This window comes from Cyprinus carpio, chromosome A25 (genome assembly GCF_018340385.1).
Source record: "Cyprinus carpio isolate SPL01 chromosome A25, ASM1834038v1, whole genome shotgun sequence".
Classification (NCBI taxonomy): Eukaryota; Metazoa; Chordata; class Actinopteri; order Cypriniformes; family Cyprinidae; genus Cyprinus; species Cyprinus carpio.
Genome location: NC_056596.1, coordinates 10,199,036 through 10,219,396, shown reverse-complemented (window position 1 = coordinate 10,219,396; position 20,361 = coordinate 10,199,036). Strand labels below are relative to the sequence as shown.

The window sequence follows — 20,361 nt, the reverse complement described above, 5'->3', positions numbered from 1 at the left end:
AGGATTACAAAAATCCCTGAGGTAAAACCCCGTTTTATTTTTAAAAGATATTTTAAACATTTGAGGAACAAGCTTTTTTGCATGATTTACCATAGTGATCTTAGAAGAGTAACTTTAATACAGGATGTTGAACTGGCATGGGAATATTTTCAGTCAATTTCTCAGTCCATCTCTAATAAACATGTTCCCTTTAAGAAGATCAGGATCAATGGTAGGGACAATCCCTGTTTTTTTCAGAACTAATTCATTTAAGAAATAAATCATGGGCACCAGCCAGATTTTCAAACACCCCTGCCGGTTGGTCTACATTCAAATCACTAAGGAATAAGTGCACATTGATGATTAGGAAGTCTAAAACAGAGTTTTATTTAAAGTCAGTCACAGAGAATTTAAATAATCCTTCAAAATGTTGGAAATTATTTAAATCCTTGTCAGGGACTCATGTAGCCTCTAGAACTTCCTGAATATATTCAGGATGATGTAGATAAAATAATAAAGTAGCTATGATCAGCCAGTTAAATAAATACTTTATACATGCTGGGTCCGTATTTGACAGTTTAAATGCAAATACAACTGCCCCATGTTCAGTGATTACACCAGCTATTGGTAATCTGGATATGTTTGTTTTTAAACCTGTTTCAGTAAATCAAGTTTTTAAAGCGTTGAAAGGCATTGATAACAAAACATCTGTAGGCCCAGATAATTTAGACCCTTATCTTTTAAAGGTGGCAGCGGATATTATTGCAGAGTCAGTAACTTATATTTTTAATCTGAGTCTTTTGTCGAATTCTTTACCTAAAATTTGGAAAGCTGCTTATGTTTTTCCATTATTTAAAGGTGGTGATCCCTCATACATGAACAACTATCATCCGATCTCCAAACTCTCAATTTTGGCCAAGATCCTTGAATCTCAGGTAAATTTACAGTTAAAACAGTTTTTATTTGATATAAAATCAAAAAAAAAATTTGCTTAAACTCTTTTCAATCTGGTTTTTAGATCTGGCCATAGTACCATTACTGCTGCGACGGTACATGACATTATTGGTGCCTTAGTGGATAAAAACAGGACTGCTCGCAGCCTTATTTGTGAATTTACCAAGGCATTTGATTCAGTGGATCATGAATTGCTGCTAAAACAAACTTAGCAGTGTTGGTTTCGGACCAGGGACATTTGAATTTGTTTAATTGAAATTACTTGGTAGATTGGACTCAGTGTGTTCATGTGGAGGGTCTCAAATCAGATTTTCTTGATATATCTAAAGGGTCCCCCAGGGTTCAGTTTTGGGACCGATTTTTTTTTCTATTTATATAAATGATATTCAAGCAAAAAAAGAAGAGGTTATTTTTATGCTGATGATACTATTATTTATACACTTGCTCCATTTATAACACAGGCGGTAAAAGAGCTTCAGATTGGCTTTTCAGTCATTGGAAGGTGCTCTGGTGAGCTTAAAATTAGTTTTAAATTCTCAGAAAACAAAGTTTCTGTTTTTTTTTTTTTCAAAAGCTCAGTCACAAGTACTTGATAACCTTAGTATTTTTACATTTGATTGTAAAATTATTGAAAGAGTATCCTCTTACAAGTATCCAATTTAGGCATTTGTATTGATGGTTAACATATTACTAAATTAACATAATGAAAATCAAATCAAAAATCTCATTTTATTTTAGAAATAAATATAATTTTACTTTTAATGCCAAAAATAAACTTGTAGAAGCTACTGTGCTTGATCTACCTTCCTAACTCTGTACTCATCATTGCATTTTATATGAGACGGTGGGCATGCAGCATCCTCCGTCTTAAAAAGCCTTGATTCAGTGTACTATGCTTCATTATGATTTATTACAAATACAAAATCCTGTACTCATCATTGCATTTTATATGAGACGGTGGGTTAGACATCACTAACCATACACAGAAAACAGCAGTTACATTTTTACCTATAAAGCAATGTTAGGTAAACTTCCACCTTATCTTTGTACCCTCCTTTGTCTTAGTTCCGGCAGTTACCAGCTACGCTCTTCCAAGTGTTTGCTTTTTAACGTACCTCGAGTTTGTACAGAACTGGGGAAAACTGTATTTTCATATTGTGCACCCTGGGCATGGAATAATTTGCAAAAAGATTTAAAACTTGATAAATTTGTGTCTCTTGGTGAATTTAAAGGCATCATAAAGAGATCAGTAATTGAGGCTTGTGATTGTTTTTGTTGAGAGGATATTATGTTTAAATATTGTTTTAATGTGTATTTGTTGTATTTCTAATGTATAAAATGTTGTCTTACTGTATGGATGCTTGGCCAGGTCTCTCTTGTAAAAGAGATTTTAATCTCAATGAGACTTCCTGGTTAAATAAAGTTAAATAAAAATGTAAAGGACTATAATGTATTTCTAAATACTGTCACAAGTAAAAAGTAACAAATAAATAGACAAAAATAAATAATAATAATAATAGAGAACTAGTTGTGTACTAGACATAGTTTATAGTTTATTGTTTTTCTAATTTCCTTAATCATTTAAATATTTTTATTATGACCAAGTTGAAGCCTACATTTCAACTTACTGTTGTACAACCTTCTTCACAATATTATATTATTATTCTAATACATTTAACATTAAATAAAATACCCCTATATTTTCGACTTAAACTTTTTCAATTTTCTGTTTTACTCAATTAAATTATCTGATTTCCTGAACAGTGAAAACGTGCTGAAATACCTTTTGTGTATCACCAATGAAACTATAAAACTGCATGAAATGGTATTTACCCACATAAGAGAAAACAGTGTTTGGTTTGATAGTAGCAGTGATCTAGGGTTAGTCTTGGTTGAGTACTGTACGCCTCCTTGTGGATACTTTATTTAGTAACAACTCTCACCACCTCTACATCTTTTGGTTTGCATACAGCGGCCACAAAAAGTATTTGCCACACCTCTAAGAATGTATGAATAACATGATATTAAATAACATCCCAAACAAACTGACCATTATTTTAAAGATAAATAGCACAATAGCACACAGTAAGAAAATATTGCACGTTGTTTTCAGTTCTTAAAATATAAAACAACAGACTTACTGTATTACCAAAACATTAAGACAAAAAGAACATTAGCAGAATATGTTTAATGTGATGAATCACTTCTGTGGTTAGTCTGCTAGTCAGAACTTGAGAGATACTTCCTTGATGCTAAATGACTTTTACCTAACGGGTCTCAAAGTAACTGGGGGAAAAGGGCTAAATCAATTAAATTAGTTCTGAGAAGGTCTATAATAATTTATTTGATGGGGGGAAGTGGAAAATTGAAAAGTGGCCAGGAATATACATTTTCTGAGCATTAAGAAATAATATGTGTTCATAAAAAACCCTTAAGTAAAATAAATAAATAAAAAAAAAAATAATACACAAACATTTACAAATGTGATTTTTTTCCTCACCAATAGTATGTGCTCTAAACATATTATTTCTTCACATACTGCTGAATTTGGATGAATACTGACTTAAGCCTGGATTACACTACACAACTTTTAAAAGCAGATTTTTAAACAAACATCATATACTTGCTAACTTTGTAAATGGTTTTAAAGGGAAGAACTGTACATCATCAAAAACACACTAAAACACACTCACATCACACTCAAAACAAAATCATCAAGAAAAAACACGCGTCACAACAACAAGATACACAACAAAAAAAAAAAAAAAATGTTCTAAAATCGGCTCAAAATAATGTCTGATATCTTCTTTGTACTAGTCTAGACTGTAAATTGGTGCAAAAGTTATGCAATGTATTCCAGCCTTTATAAACCCAAATTACTATTATTCAAGGGATAGTTCACCAAAAATGAAAATTCTGCCAAAATATCTCCTGAATATCTTAGTTTGCATTCCATATAAGAAAAAAAAAATCATTCAGGTTTGGAATGACATAAGGGTGAATAAATGACACAATTAAATTTTTTGGGCAAATTATCCCTTTAACTAGCTTCTGTGCCCAAAAGTAATGAATTTCAAACCAAAAATCTAAAAAGAATTCAAGTTTCATTTATTGCAGTTGTTGGGTACAACATTATGTAAATGTTTCAAACAAAATTCTGTTAAATTCTTCCAACCAATAAGTATTTTTTTTTTCTTTTTTTCACTCAACTGTTCTTATTCCATGGAACCTCTTTGAATGCAGGACATTAGTACAAAATCGCCAGGAATGGAGATCATCATATTAACTTATCAGTGAAGACAAACAGCCCAGGCAGCTTAGTGTTGTTTCTGACAATATATGGTTAACCATCTATGGTCAAACTGTCTGAAGGAGCCAACAAAGCCAGGATGCTACTAGTAATATGGTCTATATCGTGACTGGTCAGGGTGGTGAGGCCCTGGCATCTGTCCCTGTGGTGGCGGCCCCTGCATACGGGAAGGATGAGGGCCATGGGGGTTGGGCCACATCCCTGGGCTCATGGCACCTGGTTGGGTAAAAGGTGGGCTAAGAGTGCCTTGTTCCTGTGGCATCGAGTTTGGGTTGTAGTGGTGTGCACTGACCGGGGGAATCGGACCAGGTGGAGGGTGATTCATGTAGGGTGGCAACTGGCTGATGATGTGTCCGGGTGGAGGTGGTGTTGACATGGGAGGTGGTTGGTTGTAAACCATGTGAGGTGTGGCTGAGCCCTGTGGCGGGTGTTGAATGGGGATGCTGAGAGGGGGCGGTGGGGGCCCGTAATGTGGTTGTTGTGGTGGAGGCATGATATGATGCGGATGGGACACCACTGGTTGGCTGGCGTAATCACCAGTGTGATGATGTGGAGGCTGGCCGGGAGGTGTCTGTGGGTGTGGCTCTCGAGGGCAGGGGCCAGAGCTCCCAGAGTCATCATAAATGGGCACTGTGATGAGGTTGCTATGCTTACGTGTAGTCACTGTGGCGATTCGGAAGGTTTCCGGGGGGAGGGGCCGTGGTGAGGGTCCCAGATCAGAGGGCGAGGCTGGAGGTGGATGGTTGTAAGTATCATGGCCTTGCAGTGGAGGAGGAATGAGAGGATGTGTTTTAGCCAGGTGAGGAGGTGGCGGCAATTGGAAGCGCTCTGGTGGGTCGGAGGCCAGAGCCGGATGTGGCGGATCCGGGCGAGAGGATCCGGTCTTGCTGGCCCTCATGTGGCGATGGTTGATGTGGGCCTGCAGGTCTCGCTGTGAGAGGTAGGTGCGTTTGCAGCCTTGCACAATGCTGCACATGAAGAGGGAACCGCGCTGGCACTGCTCGATGCGCTGGACCAGGTCAGAGCAGCTGTAGAGGGACAAACTGTACTTAAGATTTAGTAGGGGAAGTGAACTTAGGTACAAGTATCACATTGATTTCCATTTAGATCTGGAGATAATTATATTAAGAAAAAAACCTGCTATTCACATTGCCCTCCAAAAGTTAAGAAACACCCTAGGCAAAGTTTCTGGACAATATCAGCATAAATCCACATAATTTATTGGCAAAAATATAGTAACTTCTAACTAAGCAATTATCACTTAATTTTTTTTTATTATAAAATAATGGCAGTATATACAGGTCATTTTGAGACTTAGATGCCTGATAACCGGATAAAATTAGGAATACGTTTACAGAATGATGGACAGTTAAGATTAGTACACAACTATGGTTTTATTTCAGACAGAACAAAATTTCTGATTTATTGGTATCTAACTCAAATATGTTTTGTTGTTTTAAGTCCAAAACCACAAACACAGATATGCACTGATATTAAAATTCTACCTAATGCGATTCTTTTTATGTTATGGCTAAAGACGAAACAAAGACAAAATGAAGGTCTCTATATATATGCACCCTGGCTGTTTTATGCACTGTATGATTCAATACTAAAATCATGGCAAAAAAGATTTATGCCGATATTGGCCAAAACCCCATTATGATTAAAGTAATTCAATACTAAAATCATGGTTTGGGAAAATTGGATAAATTGTAAATATAATGACATCAAAGCTGGAAATTCAACCTAAAATGTTTTAAAACTTTTATGTTATATACATAACCACATAATAATGCCTAATTTTGATAATCCATTGAATTAAAAAAATTATATAATTAAACACAGTTTACATTAAATTACTTTAGTTTTTTATGTGAAAATTCATGGTCGCAAAACCAAAAAAATAATATTAGACATAACAAATAAATGAGGCGTCTGGCATTAGTACAAAACCGCTGCTTTACACTTTGTTAAATACTTGCAACAACAAACTAGACTGGATGAGCCACATTCAAAATTGCCACATAATAGTTGATAGAGACAATTCTGTGACCAATTCTACAGTACATCAATGTGCCAAACTACATAGTGTCTAAGTGGTGAATCAAAACTAAACTGCTTTCAATATTATCAACTACACACTCAACATTGGAAATTAACCTTTCTATTTAACAAATTATGATTTATGATATTACGATGCTATAAGCTGATAACAATGTTCTAATTAAAAAAAAAAAATCTTTCTGAATGAGTCTTGTTTTCATATCAAAATGAACATCTGTCCACTGTATAGAAATAGGTACTCTTTAATAGCAAAACTCCCACAGCAACCCTGGATGTTTAAGACAAGCATGTGCATCTGAACCACACCCTCTTATTCTAACAACTACAGACGTTACCAAGGAAACGGAACATACAAAAATATTTGCATCCCACAGACAACATAAAAACATTAACCTCCCCTCCCCACTTCAGGACATTATCCCCTGTTTTATTCCGAGCACATCAGACTCAAAAAAGGGTTGGACTTGAAATCTGACGGTAATCAATGGCCAAGCCTTTAGCTAAGAGTTTGACTGACATGTGATCTGAACAAACATAATGCTGATTCCTCTATTTAGTCCGGACTGGAGAGCTAGTAGATTAATGTCAATCTTGAAAATGGTTACATTACCATATAAACAGAGTAAGGAGAGATCACTGAAGACGATGGTGAATGATTTGCAGATCCTGAGCACCACTGACAAACATCTAATCTTGTATAATGTGTTGTACGTATTGCCGCTCCATAGTATAAACAGAGTACGTGCGATCACGAATCTCGAAAGTGAAAGTGAAACTAAAAAGCGATCGTGCATTCACAAGCAGTTTCAATACCAGGCATAATAGAGGTTCCCTGATGCCCGCAATTTATATAGAGTACAATTAACCAACGACATAACGGCATTATGATTGGTCAGATTGCCTGTCAATCAAACTCCTGGCAATGGGTGAATTCCAAATCAAGTCTCGCCCTACATTTTTTTCTCATTCCAGAAGCCTTTCTCATTGCACTCAGGGAAGAAATTCTTCGCTATTGTATACTTCACAACAGGGAAGAAAAGACTACCGTAACTTCCATTTCATGCCGACTTTAAACATACTTTTTATAAGAAAACTCACCCAGGGCACATCTTGTCACATTTCTTCTCATAGTGAACTGCACAGTCATAGCAGAAAACATGCTTACAGGGAATCTGAGGGAAACAAGAAGTTGTTTAAATGAAAGATCTCCAGCATTACAAAGAGTGTTTTACGGACTTGAACATCCTTCTTACCACTCGCCCATAGAGCTTTATGGGCAGACCACACTTGTCACAAAAATGAACTGGAGTGTCATCTTTTACTCCTACCAAGTTAAGCTGAGAAAAAAAAAGCAGATCTCACTTATTATAAATATGCCATATTAAATATTAAAATAGTGTATATTTAAATATTGTATTAAATATTTGCTTTATTACAAAATTACTGTTAAAAATATCTATATCTTAAAAATATATGTGTTATAATTATTTGATGATGAATGTGTAACCTTATAATCCCAGAAGATTGGCTGAGGGAATCTGCGCTGGTTTCCGTAAGCATCTCCGGATTTACACTCAAATCTTTGCTCTTGGTTATAGTTGAAAGGCTCTGAAGATCACAAAAAAAGTTCATAAATAAAGAAAAACAAATAAGATATGGCAAAAAAAAAAAAAAAAAAACCAAAAAATTAATTTATATATAATAATAAATATAATATAATATATACAACAAACAGATTATAGTCTAGATTATAGTCAGCACTGTGGGTTTATTCAAACAACAAAAATGTGATTTATTGGCTTATCTGACTCAAAACGACTTCGCAGACTATAGTCCAAATATTAATGATGAAAACATCAGATTTACGTGTTGTGTGAACAAGACGAAAACATTCTTTTGCACTATTCTTCAGCACACCAACCTTCTTCACTTTTTGAGGGCAATCTAGTGCTGGGACGCTGAGGTCGGGCGGGCAGCTTGTCTCTTTCCGTCTGCTTTGACAGTAACTTGATTGGGATCTGTCTGCGTACATCAAGACCTCCAAGGAATCCCGAACCATCAGTTCCTTGAAGGTCATTGTCTGGGAAAGCATATAGAAGAAATCATCAATAAGTAATCTACATTAACAAGCACGATATTAGGTTACTGATACATTATACATAGCCCTACACAATTCAGTACTACATTACAAATTAAAAATGAACACTTCATAAAAAGGAGGAAATGTAAAAATGTATTTAAGCAGACAATATAGTACTGCTAAAGACAATGGCACGATGTAATTTATGAAATTAAGGAACACATAATCTGATAAAAAGAGAGAGAGAGAGAGAGAGAGAGAGAGAGAGAGAGAGAGAGAGATCTGTTCTATTCAGCAAAAGTGGAGACGCAAAAAGGGTAACTTAATGCCCAAGTGCAGAGTTAGTTTTAACCAAAACGCTTATACACTAACAGTAACCAACGAGTATAACAGCGTTTAAAATAAAAATATTTTTTGGGCTCTAATGTAAATGTTTTCTACGTTTATTTGAATCGGACACTTGCTGGACGCGCGCTCATCTAACGTTACTTGGACATGTCAGCGGCTAGTCGGATACATCCAATAAATGCGTTTACCCCCAACACACAAACGGATAAATGACACCAAAGGCTCATTGCTTTACTGGCAGCCGGTTACCTTTCACTCAGAAACATTTTGGGAACTTAAAACGTAAAGCTGCAGTAAAATACTTAGTTACATTAGCTTGTAGCTCACCATTTTGGTCCATGACTTGACGCTGTGCATCCTGCGATGAACTGCTGGGAGTGGCTTCGTGTGTTTTGGAGTTCAACGTTGCGCACAATTTACGCATATAATGTTTTGCGTAATGTCTGTTTTGTCATCATGTATATATCATATATATATATATATATGTGTGTGTGTGTGTGTGTGTGTGTGTGTGTGTGTGTGTGTGTGTGTGTGTGTGTATATATATATACAGTGCTTTAATTAGCTTCTCCTATACGCACCAAATGTAGTGAAAAAAGCAAAAACACTTACTGAATTTAACAACGATTTATAGAGGACACAGACAATCCAAACCACCAACATATATTTAATATCATAAATAGAACATACAGATATCACATTAATTATAAATTTTCAGCTTACAATGACATTTTAAAAAATACCCAGACAAAAAAAAATGTACTATATCAAGATTTATTATTTATTAAAATGTATATATATTATATTATATTTTATATTATATTATATTATATTATATTATATTACTATATTAATTATATTATATTATATTATATTATATTATATTATATTACATTACATTATAAAAGCCCAGTATAACCTGTGGCCAAAAATGAATTACTCTGTATTTAGGACGGCCTGAAGTATCATGTAACACATCAGAAATGCATTGTGGCTCAGCTTGGTGCCTAATTTAAAAGGCATTATTTAGAAGAACAAATTGTGCTGTAGGAAAGTTCAGTCTGTTCGAGGTATGCAACCTTCCATCTCGATAATTTCTGGCCAGCCTTCGTACTTATTGGTTTCCCTGTCATTCTTTATGTGCTGAAAAAGACAGAAAAGGGAGATAGATTTATGGGCCTAAGTATTTTCATTGTATGAACTTAAGCACATAAATGGGTGGATTTTGTTCTTTCAGAGTAATGGCGGCGTGTCCACACACAGCGGCTTCTCTCTCTCCCACCAGAATGGTGTTTTCGTGTTTCGTGTTCTTGTGAGTCGCAGTGTTTTTGTCCATCTTCATCACGTCTACCCGTATTTAAGCGCGCATACAGTCGTGAGTTTCTGCTCAATATTGGCAGAACCACTTTTTTTTAGAGTTAAACTCCGTGCACACCGAAGAGCTGCGGGATCCTGGTCTGCTCCAGAGGCCTTCACCATCACCGACCCCCACTGCTGCATCTCGCCCACAGCAGAGGCGCCACAAGCGGCGTGAGAGGAACAGAAGAGGGGTAAGCGCGGAGGTATCCGGGCTAGGCTAACGGCTAACCCTCACAAGCCAGCTATCCCCACCATCGTACTGGCTAACGTACGCTCTTTGGACAATAAACTGGACCTCATCCAATTACTACGCTCAACTCAGAGGACTGTAAGAGACTGTTGTGTTTTTGTGTTCGCAACAACAGGGGTGAGGCACTAAATGAACTGTACCAGCACATCAGTGAGCAGCAGACAGCCACCCCTGATGCTTTTTCTATCTTGGCTGGGGATTTCAACCACGCAAACTTAAAGAGTGTGTTCCCAAAAATACACCAACACATTAATTTTACCAACAAGAGGTAAAAACATTTTAGACCTTGTTTATACCACACAGAGAGGAGCTTACAAAGCAATACAATAACATACATACAATAACACCACAGACCTCCAAGAGTACTCAGAGACTGTCACTGCCTACATCATGATGATGTAACAGTCACAAAGACCATCACTAAGACCATCACTGTCCGGGCCAACCAGCAGCCGTGAATGACAGGGGAGGTCTACAGACTCCTGAAGACGCAGAACGCTGCCTTCAGAGCTGGAGATGAGGTGGCCCTGAGGACAGCCGTTGCCAACCTATCCTGCGGCATCAGAGAGGCTAAGAGACAGTACTCCAGGAGGATAGCCCATCGATTCAGTGACAGCAGAGACTGTTGGAGCCTACGGCAGGGGATACAGACCATTACGGACTACAAGCCCCCCCCGGACCTGTGACAGCACCATCTCCCTGCTGAACAAGCTGAACGCCTTCTTCGCTCGCTTTGAGGCACAAAACAGCTCCATTGCACAGAAGACTCCACCTCCTCCCCGTGACCAGGTGATGACGCTGTCCCCAGACAGCATGAGGAGATCCCTCAGCAGGATCAACGCACACAAAGCTCCGGGTCCTGACAACATTCCTGGGCGTGTACTGAGAGACTGTGCAGCGGAACTCACTGATGTCTTCACAGACATTTTTAACATCTCGCTTAGACTGGCTGTTGTCCCCACATGCTTCAAAGCTACCACCATCAGTCCAGTCCCGAAGAAGCCGTCTCCATCCTGATTCAATGACTACCATCCAGTTGCACTTCAACCTATTCTCATGAAGTGCTTTGAATGGCTAGTCATGCAACACATCAAGTCTGCCCCCCCCAGCCCCCTTCCAGTTTGCATATCGGTCCAACCGCTCAACCGATGATGCCATCTCAACTACCCTCCACTCAGCACTCACACATCTAGAGAAAAAAAGACTCATACATCAGAATGCTGTTCATAGACTTCAGTTCAGCATTCAACACAATCATCCCTCAACAACTCATTCACAAACTGGTCTAACTGGGGCTCAACACTTCGCTGTGCAACTAGCTGTTAGACTTTCTGACTGGAAGACCTCAGGCAGTACGGGTCGGCAGCAACACATCCAGCACCATCACACTGAACACTGGGGCCCCCCAAGGATGTGTGCTGAGCCCCCTCCTCTTCACTCTGCTGACCCACGACTGCACACCGTCACACAACTCCAACCTCTTCATTAAGTTTGCGGATGACACGACTGTGGTGGGTCTCAATTAGCAACAGAGATGAGACAAACTACAGGAGCGAGGTGAGCCGCCTGGCCGGGTGGTGCAGTGACAACAATCTCTCTCTGAACGTGGAGAAGATGAAGGAGATTGTAGTTGACTTCAGAAGAGTGCACACTCAACAAGCTCCTCTGACCATCAACGGTGCGTCTGTAGAGAGAGTGAGCAGCACCACAGAGTACCTCTCCTGGACTGAAAAACACTGCAGCACTGGCCAAGAAAGCACAGCAGCGTCTTTACTTCCTCCACAAACTGAGAAGAGCCAGAGCCCCGGCCCCCATCATGTGCACCTTCTACAGAGGCACCATCGAGAGCATTCTGACGAGCTGCATCATTGTGTGGTATGGCGCCCGCAACGCATCCTGCCGGAAGACCCTTCAATGCATAGTGAGAGCAGCCCACAACATCATCCATGACTCCCTCCCCTTCCTCCAGGACATTTATGGAACCAGTCTCACCCGTAAAGCCCTCTGCATCGCAGGTGATCCCACACACCCGACACACAGCTTCTTCAGTCTGCTGCCATCAGGAAGGAGACTGCGGAGTCTCCAGGCCAGGACCAGCAGACTGAAGGACAGCTTCATCCATCAGGCTGTCAGGAAGCTGAACTCCATCAGTTTAAATAAAGAACTGCTCTCTGAGATTTCTGACACTTTAATCAGACTGAATAAGCTCTTATGCACTACAATCATTATATCTGCACTGTTTACTTTACTGGTTTGCATTCTATCTACCATGTGCCGCTTTACTCATCTTTCTTTTTTACATGACCTATTTGTACTTTATATTTTATTATCTGTATTTAATGTTCTACTGCTAGTGTTATCTGTATGCACCAAGGGTCTGAGAGTAACGCAATTTCAATTCTCTGTATGTATGTACTGTACACGTGGAAGAATTGACAATAAAGCAGACTTTACTTGACTTGACTTGATTTGATTTGGAAATGACATTACCTGCTCAAAAGAGATATTGGTTATGGTTTTCTTCCCTCCCACAAAGACCCAGTTATCTCTGAATTTCAGCTGGGAAATATATGAACTGCCAAGCTCTGCAATGAGTGTCCTTGCTTCATCATTAAGTCTATAATAAAGCAATCATATAAATTATGACATGATGAGAAAACACCATGATACATACATGATGAAACTAGGGACAGAAATTCTACTCTACTTTGTGGCTGGATCATCAAAAGAGGCAATCAACACAAGAGAACCATCCTCGATTGACTTCAGAAACTCTATCAGCTCCTCAACCTCTGTCAACAACAAAAGATTACATACATGTGAACTGAGAATGCAAATCAGTATTTATAATGCAAGATTATTAACTAACAACATGGTGTAGCAAAGGAAAGATACAACATACTTCCATTCCACATATTGAAGCTGCCAGTGTTGACGTGTTCACCTGTTATTTCTGAATTTTGTATGAATAAGTAAACAAGAAATGTTAAAAATGAGCATTTATATCTATGAGAACACTAAACAATAACTTTCAATATTTCTACAAAATATTCTAAAAATATTATGTTATACATATTAATATATTATAAAAAAAAAAGTTTGCAAACAAACAAAACAATAATAATAATAATAATAATAATAATTATGAAGCTAAAAGCAAAACATGGTACCTTTTTTATTTGGCTATTTTTTTTACAGCAAAATTACCAATCTTAACATACTTACCATTGATAACAGCAATATTAATTCCTTGTCGGTTTCCACGTGTGTCTTTCTCTATTATCCTAAAACAAAATGGCTAGTTTAAATTCTGTTAAACAGTACTTATGGCATTCATTTAATTATTCATTAAAAGCACAGATTGTAAATTTGACAACTTAAAGCCTGTACATTTTCCCCTCAAAGCATATTCGTGGTCCAATGATGTTTGTTGCGCCGCTGTAAATCTTAAAGGTATAATTATTTTCAGGACATGGTTTTGGGAGGCCACATTTGCCTTTAGAACCTGATAAACATACAGAAACAGATATTTAAATGTGTACCCTAATTTTTTTTTTTTACACTGTACCAGACCAGATTGTTCAATAAATGCTTACCATCATCTTTATGATTATCAGGTTTCAACTGGTAAGAAGCTGCTCCCCCCACTGACCTTTCTGGGTTTTACAAACATATATAGTAAATTAGTAGAAACTATAAAGAATATACATAAATACACACATAAGTATATACTAAATACTCCTTATATTAGTAACTCACCTACTAAATCTGATAATGTTAGTTCAGGATCCATCTGCAGGAGTTTGAAGACAAGGCATGCTGATATTATGAGGGCAGCCACCATGAAAACGAATCTCAATTTTTCTGTGAAAGCAATTTAATTGTGATTATATATAATTCTCATTATACAGTAATATTTATCTTTGATTGTAGATTTTACGTCCACGTTTTATCTTGCTCCTAATAGGGTGAGTTCAGTAAATATAAGACAATTGCATTTAAAGACATATTACAGTTTTTCTTGGTTTTGGACCATGTTGGTCATTTATAGACAGCCCAGAGATCAACCTGGTGGACCTGGTTGATTAAGCTGGTTAGATCTTTTAGATCACGTTGGAGCAGTAACAAAACAGAAACTACCATGTGACAAAACCAGTTTAACCAGTTTAAGCAAACAGGAACAGGAACCTAATAAAACAAGAATGAAATGATATAAAGTCTATTAAAGGAGGGCTGGGGCATCACAAACAACTTTGAAAGCTGAGAATACATTATTTTTTTGTCAGCTATGCAAAGTAGACATGCATTGAACTGCATTGTGATACAAGACAATGTAACCAGGAAAGAAAACACTGCACTGTGCTTCTGAACGACATCTAGCATGTCTTCAAAAACATAACTTACTTTTGCCTCTCTGTCTCTTGTGTAGCACAAGGGGACCAACTAGAAATAAAAATGTCAACATAAACATAAAAAGAGCGGAAAAAAGAGACCGAAAAAGATAACGAAGCGAAAGAAAACAAACCTCTTCGCATGTATATCATGACTGAATTGTTATGCTCCGCTCTACTCAAGGCAGCTGTACATCCACTTTAAGTGAAGGTGAAGAAATACAGGTTATTCAACACATCACATTAATAATCTATAATTGGAGCAACTTCTGTCTTTAAAAAACTGTTCAGCGTTGTCCTTGCTGATCTAATTGATTGAAATTGCTCTTGACTTTAGGCTGACTAATGACAGTGCAAAGGCAGTGCATTGTATTTACACCAAATTCTGTCCAACTTGGTTAACTCGTTTTTCTAGTTTGTCAGCTTGCATGCGAGTAAGTATGTATTGAGTAAAATATCGTTCCTGAGTCACGTTACTTTTTTAATACAAAATTGAGAAAAAGAAACACACGTAGAGTAGAAATTATACAAAAAGTAGTATAAAGCAGTATATCCTACTCATTTAGAAGAACGATTCCCTTCGTTTGTCCATGTAGTGTTTACAAGGAATTACTAAGATAAAGAAGTTTGTAGTTCTGCGTTGGTGTGTCTGTCGTTCAGCAGCCAAACCGCTAGATGGCGGTCTCGACTACAGGAGCATAGCATCACACTGAGCATACCACATCAATTTGATAACAGTGCCACCTTCTGGTCAAAATTGATAAACCATTAAATCATATTACTTGTGACTCAATTTATGATTTTTCAGCCAGTTTGAGTAAAATCACCTTAAAATGTCTTTAATTTCTCGTTGTTGCATTTGGTCTGATTCTCCCTGCCATGCTTGCTCCGTACTCTGCCTCTGTTGTGCTTGGCCCCTTAACTGCTGCTTGCAGCTATATTTTTCATTTTTCAATCACACTGGTTTGTAGCACAAATAGCTTTACTGTTTATTGTACTTTGTTATTGTTCTAGCTATTTACCTATATTGGCTAATAATGTAATAACAGCACTGTTGTTCACACTTAATTAAACAGGTTTGAACACAAAGGTAAGCAATAATGACAGAGTTATATAGTGTATTGTATGTATGTTGTGTTGAATCATACCAAGAAGGGGAAAAAAGTAATTTCTAAACACTTCAAGTGTTTTCATTACACTCAGGCTACTACTGGTGGATTATAGCTGGATTTCATTTGTACCCTTGCAATCTATTCATGTCATTCCCTTTTTCTAACTCTGATCTAAGTTTATAGGGTTCCCAAGAATGCCAAACAGACAGACAGAAAGCCATCCTCCTGATTTAATAGCATTCATTATCATTACATCAGTGTTCACAATCTTATACTTGCCCTGACATAAGGGGCCTCATTCAGCACATCACATAAATATTAAACAAATGATTAAACATTTTATTTGAGGCAGAAAAAGATATTATGTTTTTATCCAAGGCATCCTGCAATGTGGAAACAAGCAAACATATGACTGTTCTAGGTATAATTTTTAAAAATTGTTACACCAAAGTTTAGATATTATTTTACAACAACAGTCAAACCTATCTAAAAGTATTTAAAAATTGTAAAAAAAAGAAAAAGAAAGAAAAAAAGTACAATGTATTAATATAAATGTTATCCTCCAGTAGATTGCTCAGATGAAATTGTTTCCTGATCAATTCTCATAAGCTCCAGACGAGGATGAGTCATTTACTTAACCGATTCGTCACCAACTGATTACACTGATTTATTCAAAAACTGTCTTTATAAGTGTCATACGTCTGTCCATCAACATAGAGGAAGATGGGGGAAGAAGCCCCCCACCATAAATTGTAATTTTGACCCCAATGGTGGGGTAAACACTTATGAATATGTAACCCCTCTCTCCCGGGTCCTCACAGCCACACCTCGCACTCGCTCCGAGTGGGCCTCGAACCGGGTCTCTGGCATGGGAGGCGGACTCACTAACAAGGAGGCTAAATGACTGCAGCCACTAGCATCAGTCGCTAGTGCGTCTCTTGAGATCAGGGGAGTGAGGTTTACCTGCACAGCACCTAGCACACAAGTATAAAAAGGAACACAGTGTTCATTTCATGTTCACCAGAAGAGAAAATCACAATTTATTTCTTAATGTACTTTTCTTAACACTTGTTATGCAGGTTAATTTACTTTTAAGGCTAATAGTTCTTAATTATTTTTAAATCAAAATGTATTAATAGAAGCTGAGCTGAAGGAAGTTTTAAGTTTTATTCAATCATTATAGAATTATCATTATTAGGCGCATTAAATATATTTTCAGATAAATATCCTCTGGTCAATAGATCCCTCAAATAAAATCACTAAGTGCTTCCTGAGCAGCAGTCAAATGTTTCAGGCGCGCCTGTAGGTCTCTGCGCTTTCTACCAACATCAGAGTTCTCAAACAGGAGCTCGCTCACATTTGCTCCATTGAGTAAACTCAACATGTCAGTAGACAGGAGCTGAGCAAATTCCTTCAACATGAAAAGAGTGATCATCATGGGAAGTTGGTCAGCCATCCGCTGCACCACAATCTGAGAAAATTTTTTTTTTGAAAAAAAGGAAGTTATGTCCCCAGGTGCAAGTACTGCAGTCCATATAGTCTGAAGAAACATTCATATTTGTTACTGAAAATTAAAATCTACCTCATAATACGCCTCCAGCATGTCACTGTACTTGCTTTTTATGTCAAAGACAGGTAACTGATCTTCTGAAAATTTCTCATCGCTGATCTCATTCAAGAATTTCAAGAAGATGGGATCTTGAGTATAGATCATGTCTTCCATTTCAAACTGCTCTGAGATCCTCTGCTCTGCCTTGGCCTGCTGACTTGCCTGAATGTTGTTGATTTTATTCTATGGAATCAAGTTAAGAATTACAGAAGAAAGAGAACTTAAACTCAATTAAAACTAACAATCTTTGAACTAATTAGTTGCAATATTTACCATAGTGATATCTAGAAGAGCAGGGTAGTTCTGGAAACACTGCTTCGAAACGTCATTGAATTGTATGAGGATTCTTTCTTTAAGAGAAATATATAAATCAAGAAGACTGTCTCAGGCTTGACAATTCAGATAAAACTTTTAAACTTCCATTGGGCGATAATCTAATCTTTTGGTTTTATAACAGAGGTCATGATAAATGACCAGAAATCCCTTAATCATGTGTGATGTTACATTTTATGTTACGGAGTAAGTTTATGGCTGGCTTCTTAAGTGTGGCCACATGGCAACCCTTACCAAAAAGTAGTATACTTCAAGTTTATTTTATTAAGTATACTTAAGTAAAGTTCAAGTATATTTAGACTTTTTGTAAGCATACGTCAAGTATACTTAAATGTCATTTTAAGTATATTTCTGAGAAGTACATAAAGCCCATTTGTGAGAAGTACATAAAAAGTAAACTAAAAGCATACTTTCCTATTTTTAGTTTAAAAAGAAGTATACTAATAGCACACTTGTATAAACTTCTTTTTCGTAAGGGAATGTAGAACAATTTCAAAAACTCTGTAGTTGCTGAAGCCGAGCAGTTCCCTTCCTCTGTAATTCTGAATAAACTTGTATTTTTAACTGGTTTGGAAACAAGATTTCATATAAAATTAATTGAAAATTGAAGTACTAAAACAATGAATTCAAACTTGAAAATAGTTGAATATGTACTGACAGGATGGCTTTTTTTCAATAAGATGATGGTTCCACTTCTCGAATTTCTCCCGAAGCTGTTTAAACAAACTATCCTTAATGATCAGCTCTCCTGATGATAAGGAGTTGATGTTATCATTGAAATTTTTTAAGATCTGTGAGAAAAAATTAATATTTGTTACATGAGTTTCAGGTTACATTATCATTAGGTGTGTATGAGTGATGCGGATGTTGGATGTGAGTTTTCCCAGCCTCATTAGCTGCTGCCTGTCTGTAAGGAAGCTGGTGATCCACTGACAGATGGAGGTGGGTACAGAGAGCTGTGTGAGTTTATTCTGAAGGGAGTCCGGGATGATGGTGTTGAAAGTGGAGCTGAAGTCCACAAACAAGATCCTTGTATAAGTCCCTGGTTTGTCCAGATGTTGGAGGATATAGTGCAAGCCCATATTGACTGCATCATCCACAGACCTGTTTACTTGGTAAGCAAACTGCAGGGAGTCCAGCAAGGATCCAGTAATGTCCTTCAAGTAGGTCAACTTCATGACCACAGATGTTAAAGCAACAGGTCTGTAGTCATTAAGTCCTGTGATTTTTGGTTTCTTGGGTAAAGGGATGATGGTGGAGTGTTTGAAGCAGGAGGGATCTGTTGAAGATCAATGTGAAGATGGATGATAGCTGGACAGCACAGACTTTGAGGCAGGCTGGAGAGACACCATCTGGGCATTTGGCTTTCCTTATCTTCTGCTTCCTGAAGACTTTGCACACATCCTCTTCACAGATCTTGAGTCCAGGCTGAGAAACAATAGGGGGGAGGGAGGGGGAGGTTGTTGATGGCTGTGCTGTGAGACTGTCAGAGTGGGTGTGGGGTGTCAGACCAAGCTTTTGCTTTTCAAACCTGCAGTAAAATTTGTTCAGGTCTTCAGCAAGTTGTTGATTGGCCTCAGTGCTGGGGGATGGGGTCTTGTAGCTGGTGATGGCTTTCAGGCCTTTCCACACTAATATAGAATCATTACTTGAAAGCGTTTTTTTTTTTTAGCTCTTCAGAGCAGTTTAACTTTGCCACTCTTATATCCCTATTCAGTGTACATTTGGCCTGTCTGTACATGTCTTTGACCCCACTCCTGTAGGTGTCCTCTTTGGCCTGGCGAAGCTGTTTAAGTTTGGCATTGAACCAAGGTTTGTCGTTGTTAAAAGTTAAATAAAACCTATTTAAAACACAAATGTCCCAACAAAAACATACTTAACATTTCACGCACCCAGTGAAAAAACACTGCAAAACATTTCCTGAATCACCAAAAAAAATGCAGTCAGTAAGTTCAAAGCAGGCCTGTAAATTTTGCTCTGCTTCAGCAGTCCATCTCTTTACAGTTTTTACTACAGACTTAGCAGATTTGAGTTTCTGCTTGTAGGCTGGCAGAAGATGAACTAAACAGTGATCAGAGAGTTCCAGCGCTGCTTGGGGGACAGAGTGGTATGCATCCTTTAAGACAGTGGCTACGTATACATGCAACCAAATAATCCATTTGTAATCGGATTGACGGCTTAATCGGCAGGAGCCATATCTTACAGTGTGAAAAATATAAGCAGCACGCAACATCTACTAATGAAATTTCATTTGGATTGAAGGAGGTGGTTTATTCCTCTTCTAATTCGACTGAGAGTACACGTAAACACTCGATGGGATTGAAACTGTGCATGTGCAATGACGCAGAAATAACGTAATGACATATGACGCACGGAACGAGTGGCTCTTCCTTTTGAATAAAGGCTGCATCTGAAAACTTAGGAACAGAACCTGACTTGCTGCCTCGCTACCATATGAGGCAATGACTTTGCAGGTAGCCTTTTTGCATGAAGGCACCTCAAGAAACTGATTTCAGACAGACTTCTGAAGCAGCGTAACGGTTTAATGATCTACAACAGAAGTTAGTTCCAA

General features: G+C 37.7%; 2 protein-coding genes across 6 annotated transcripts; both read right to left on the bottom strand.

Annotated features, from left to right (window-relative positions):
• Window positions 1–4,025: 4,025 nt before the first annotated feature.
• Window positions 4,026–9,166, bottom strand: LOC109062912 (E3 ubiquitin-protein ligase Hakai-like). Of its 2 annotated transcripts, none has more exons than XM_042715409.1 (6): window positions 9,063–9,166; window positions 8,229–8,387; window positions 7,815–7,915; window positions 7,561–7,644; window positions 7,406–7,479; window positions 4,026–5,286 (listed from the first exon to the last, which is right to left on the bottom strand). In XM_042715409.1, the coding sequence occupies exons 1-6, from the start codon at window positions 9,157–9,159 to the stop codon at window positions 4,329–4,331; spliced, it is 1,473 nt and encodes a 490-aa protein (XP_042571343.1). In that variant the 5' UTR covers window positions 9,160–9,166; the 3' UTR covers window positions 4,026–4,328. The 2 variants fall into 2 exon arrangements, with proteins under 2 accessions (XP_042571343.1, XP_042571344.1); XM_042715410.1 differs by having other exon boundaries at window positions 4,026–5,271.
• Window positions 9,167–9,618: 452 nt separating this feature from the next.
• Window positions 9,619–15,435, bottom strand: zgc:101783 (Protein FAM3C-like). 4 transcript variants are annotated; one of them, XM_019080232.2, is made up of 11 exons: window positions 15,294–15,430; window positions 14,870–14,934; window positions 14,749–14,787; window positions 14,104–14,208; window positions 13,941–14,000; window positions 13,735–13,849; window positions 13,570–13,628; window positions 13,247–13,297; window positions 13,052–13,136; window positions 12,835–12,961; window positions 9,619–9,878 (listed from the first exon to the last, which is right to left on the bottom strand). In XM_019080232.2, exons 2-11 carry the CDS (start codon window positions 14,886–14,888, stop codon window positions 9,792–9,794), a joined length of 747 nt encoding a protein of 248 aa, XP_018935777.1. In that variant the 5' UTR covers window positions 14,889–14,934; window positions 15,294–15,430; the 3' UTR covers window positions 9,619–9,791. The 4 variants fall into 4 exon arrangements, with proteins under 4 accessions (XP_018935777.1, XP_018935790.1, XP_018935783.1 ...); XM_019080245.2 differs by lacking the exon at window positions 14,749–14,787 and having other exon boundaries at window positions 9,621–9,878; window positions 15,294–15,429; XM_019080238.2 differs by lacking the exons at window positions 14,749–14,787; window positions 15,294–15,430 and having other exon boundaries at window positions 9,621–9,878; window positions 14,870–15,193.
• Between the last annotated feature and the right edge of the window lie 4,926 nt (window positions 15,436–20,361).

Excerpts from the sequence above, each read along its gene's own strand:
- zgc:101783 (XM_019080232.2), bottom strand. Across the intron at positions 14,209-14,748 it reads CAAGAGACAGAGAGGCAAAA|AAAAATTGAGATTCGTTTTC; the intron begins GTAAGTTATGTT and ends TTGCTTTCACAG. Across the intron at positions 13,850-13,940 it reads TGATAATCATAAAGATGATG|GTTCTAAAGGCAAATGTGGC; the intron begins GTAAGCATTTAT and ends TATGTTTATCAG.
- LOC109062912 (XM_042715409.1), bottom strand. The coding sequence starts at position 9,159 with ATGCGTAAATTGTGCGCAACGTTGAACTCCAAAACACACGAAGCCACT. Across the intron at positions 7,916-8,228 it reads GCCCTCAAAAAGTGAAGAAG|AGCCTTTCAACTATAACCAA; the intron begins GTTGGTGTGCTG and ends TGTGATCTTCAG. Across the intron at positions 7,645-7,814 it reads CAATCTTCTGGGATTATAAG|CTTAACTTGGTAGGAGTAAA; the intron begins GTTACACATTCA and ends TTTTTTTCTCAG.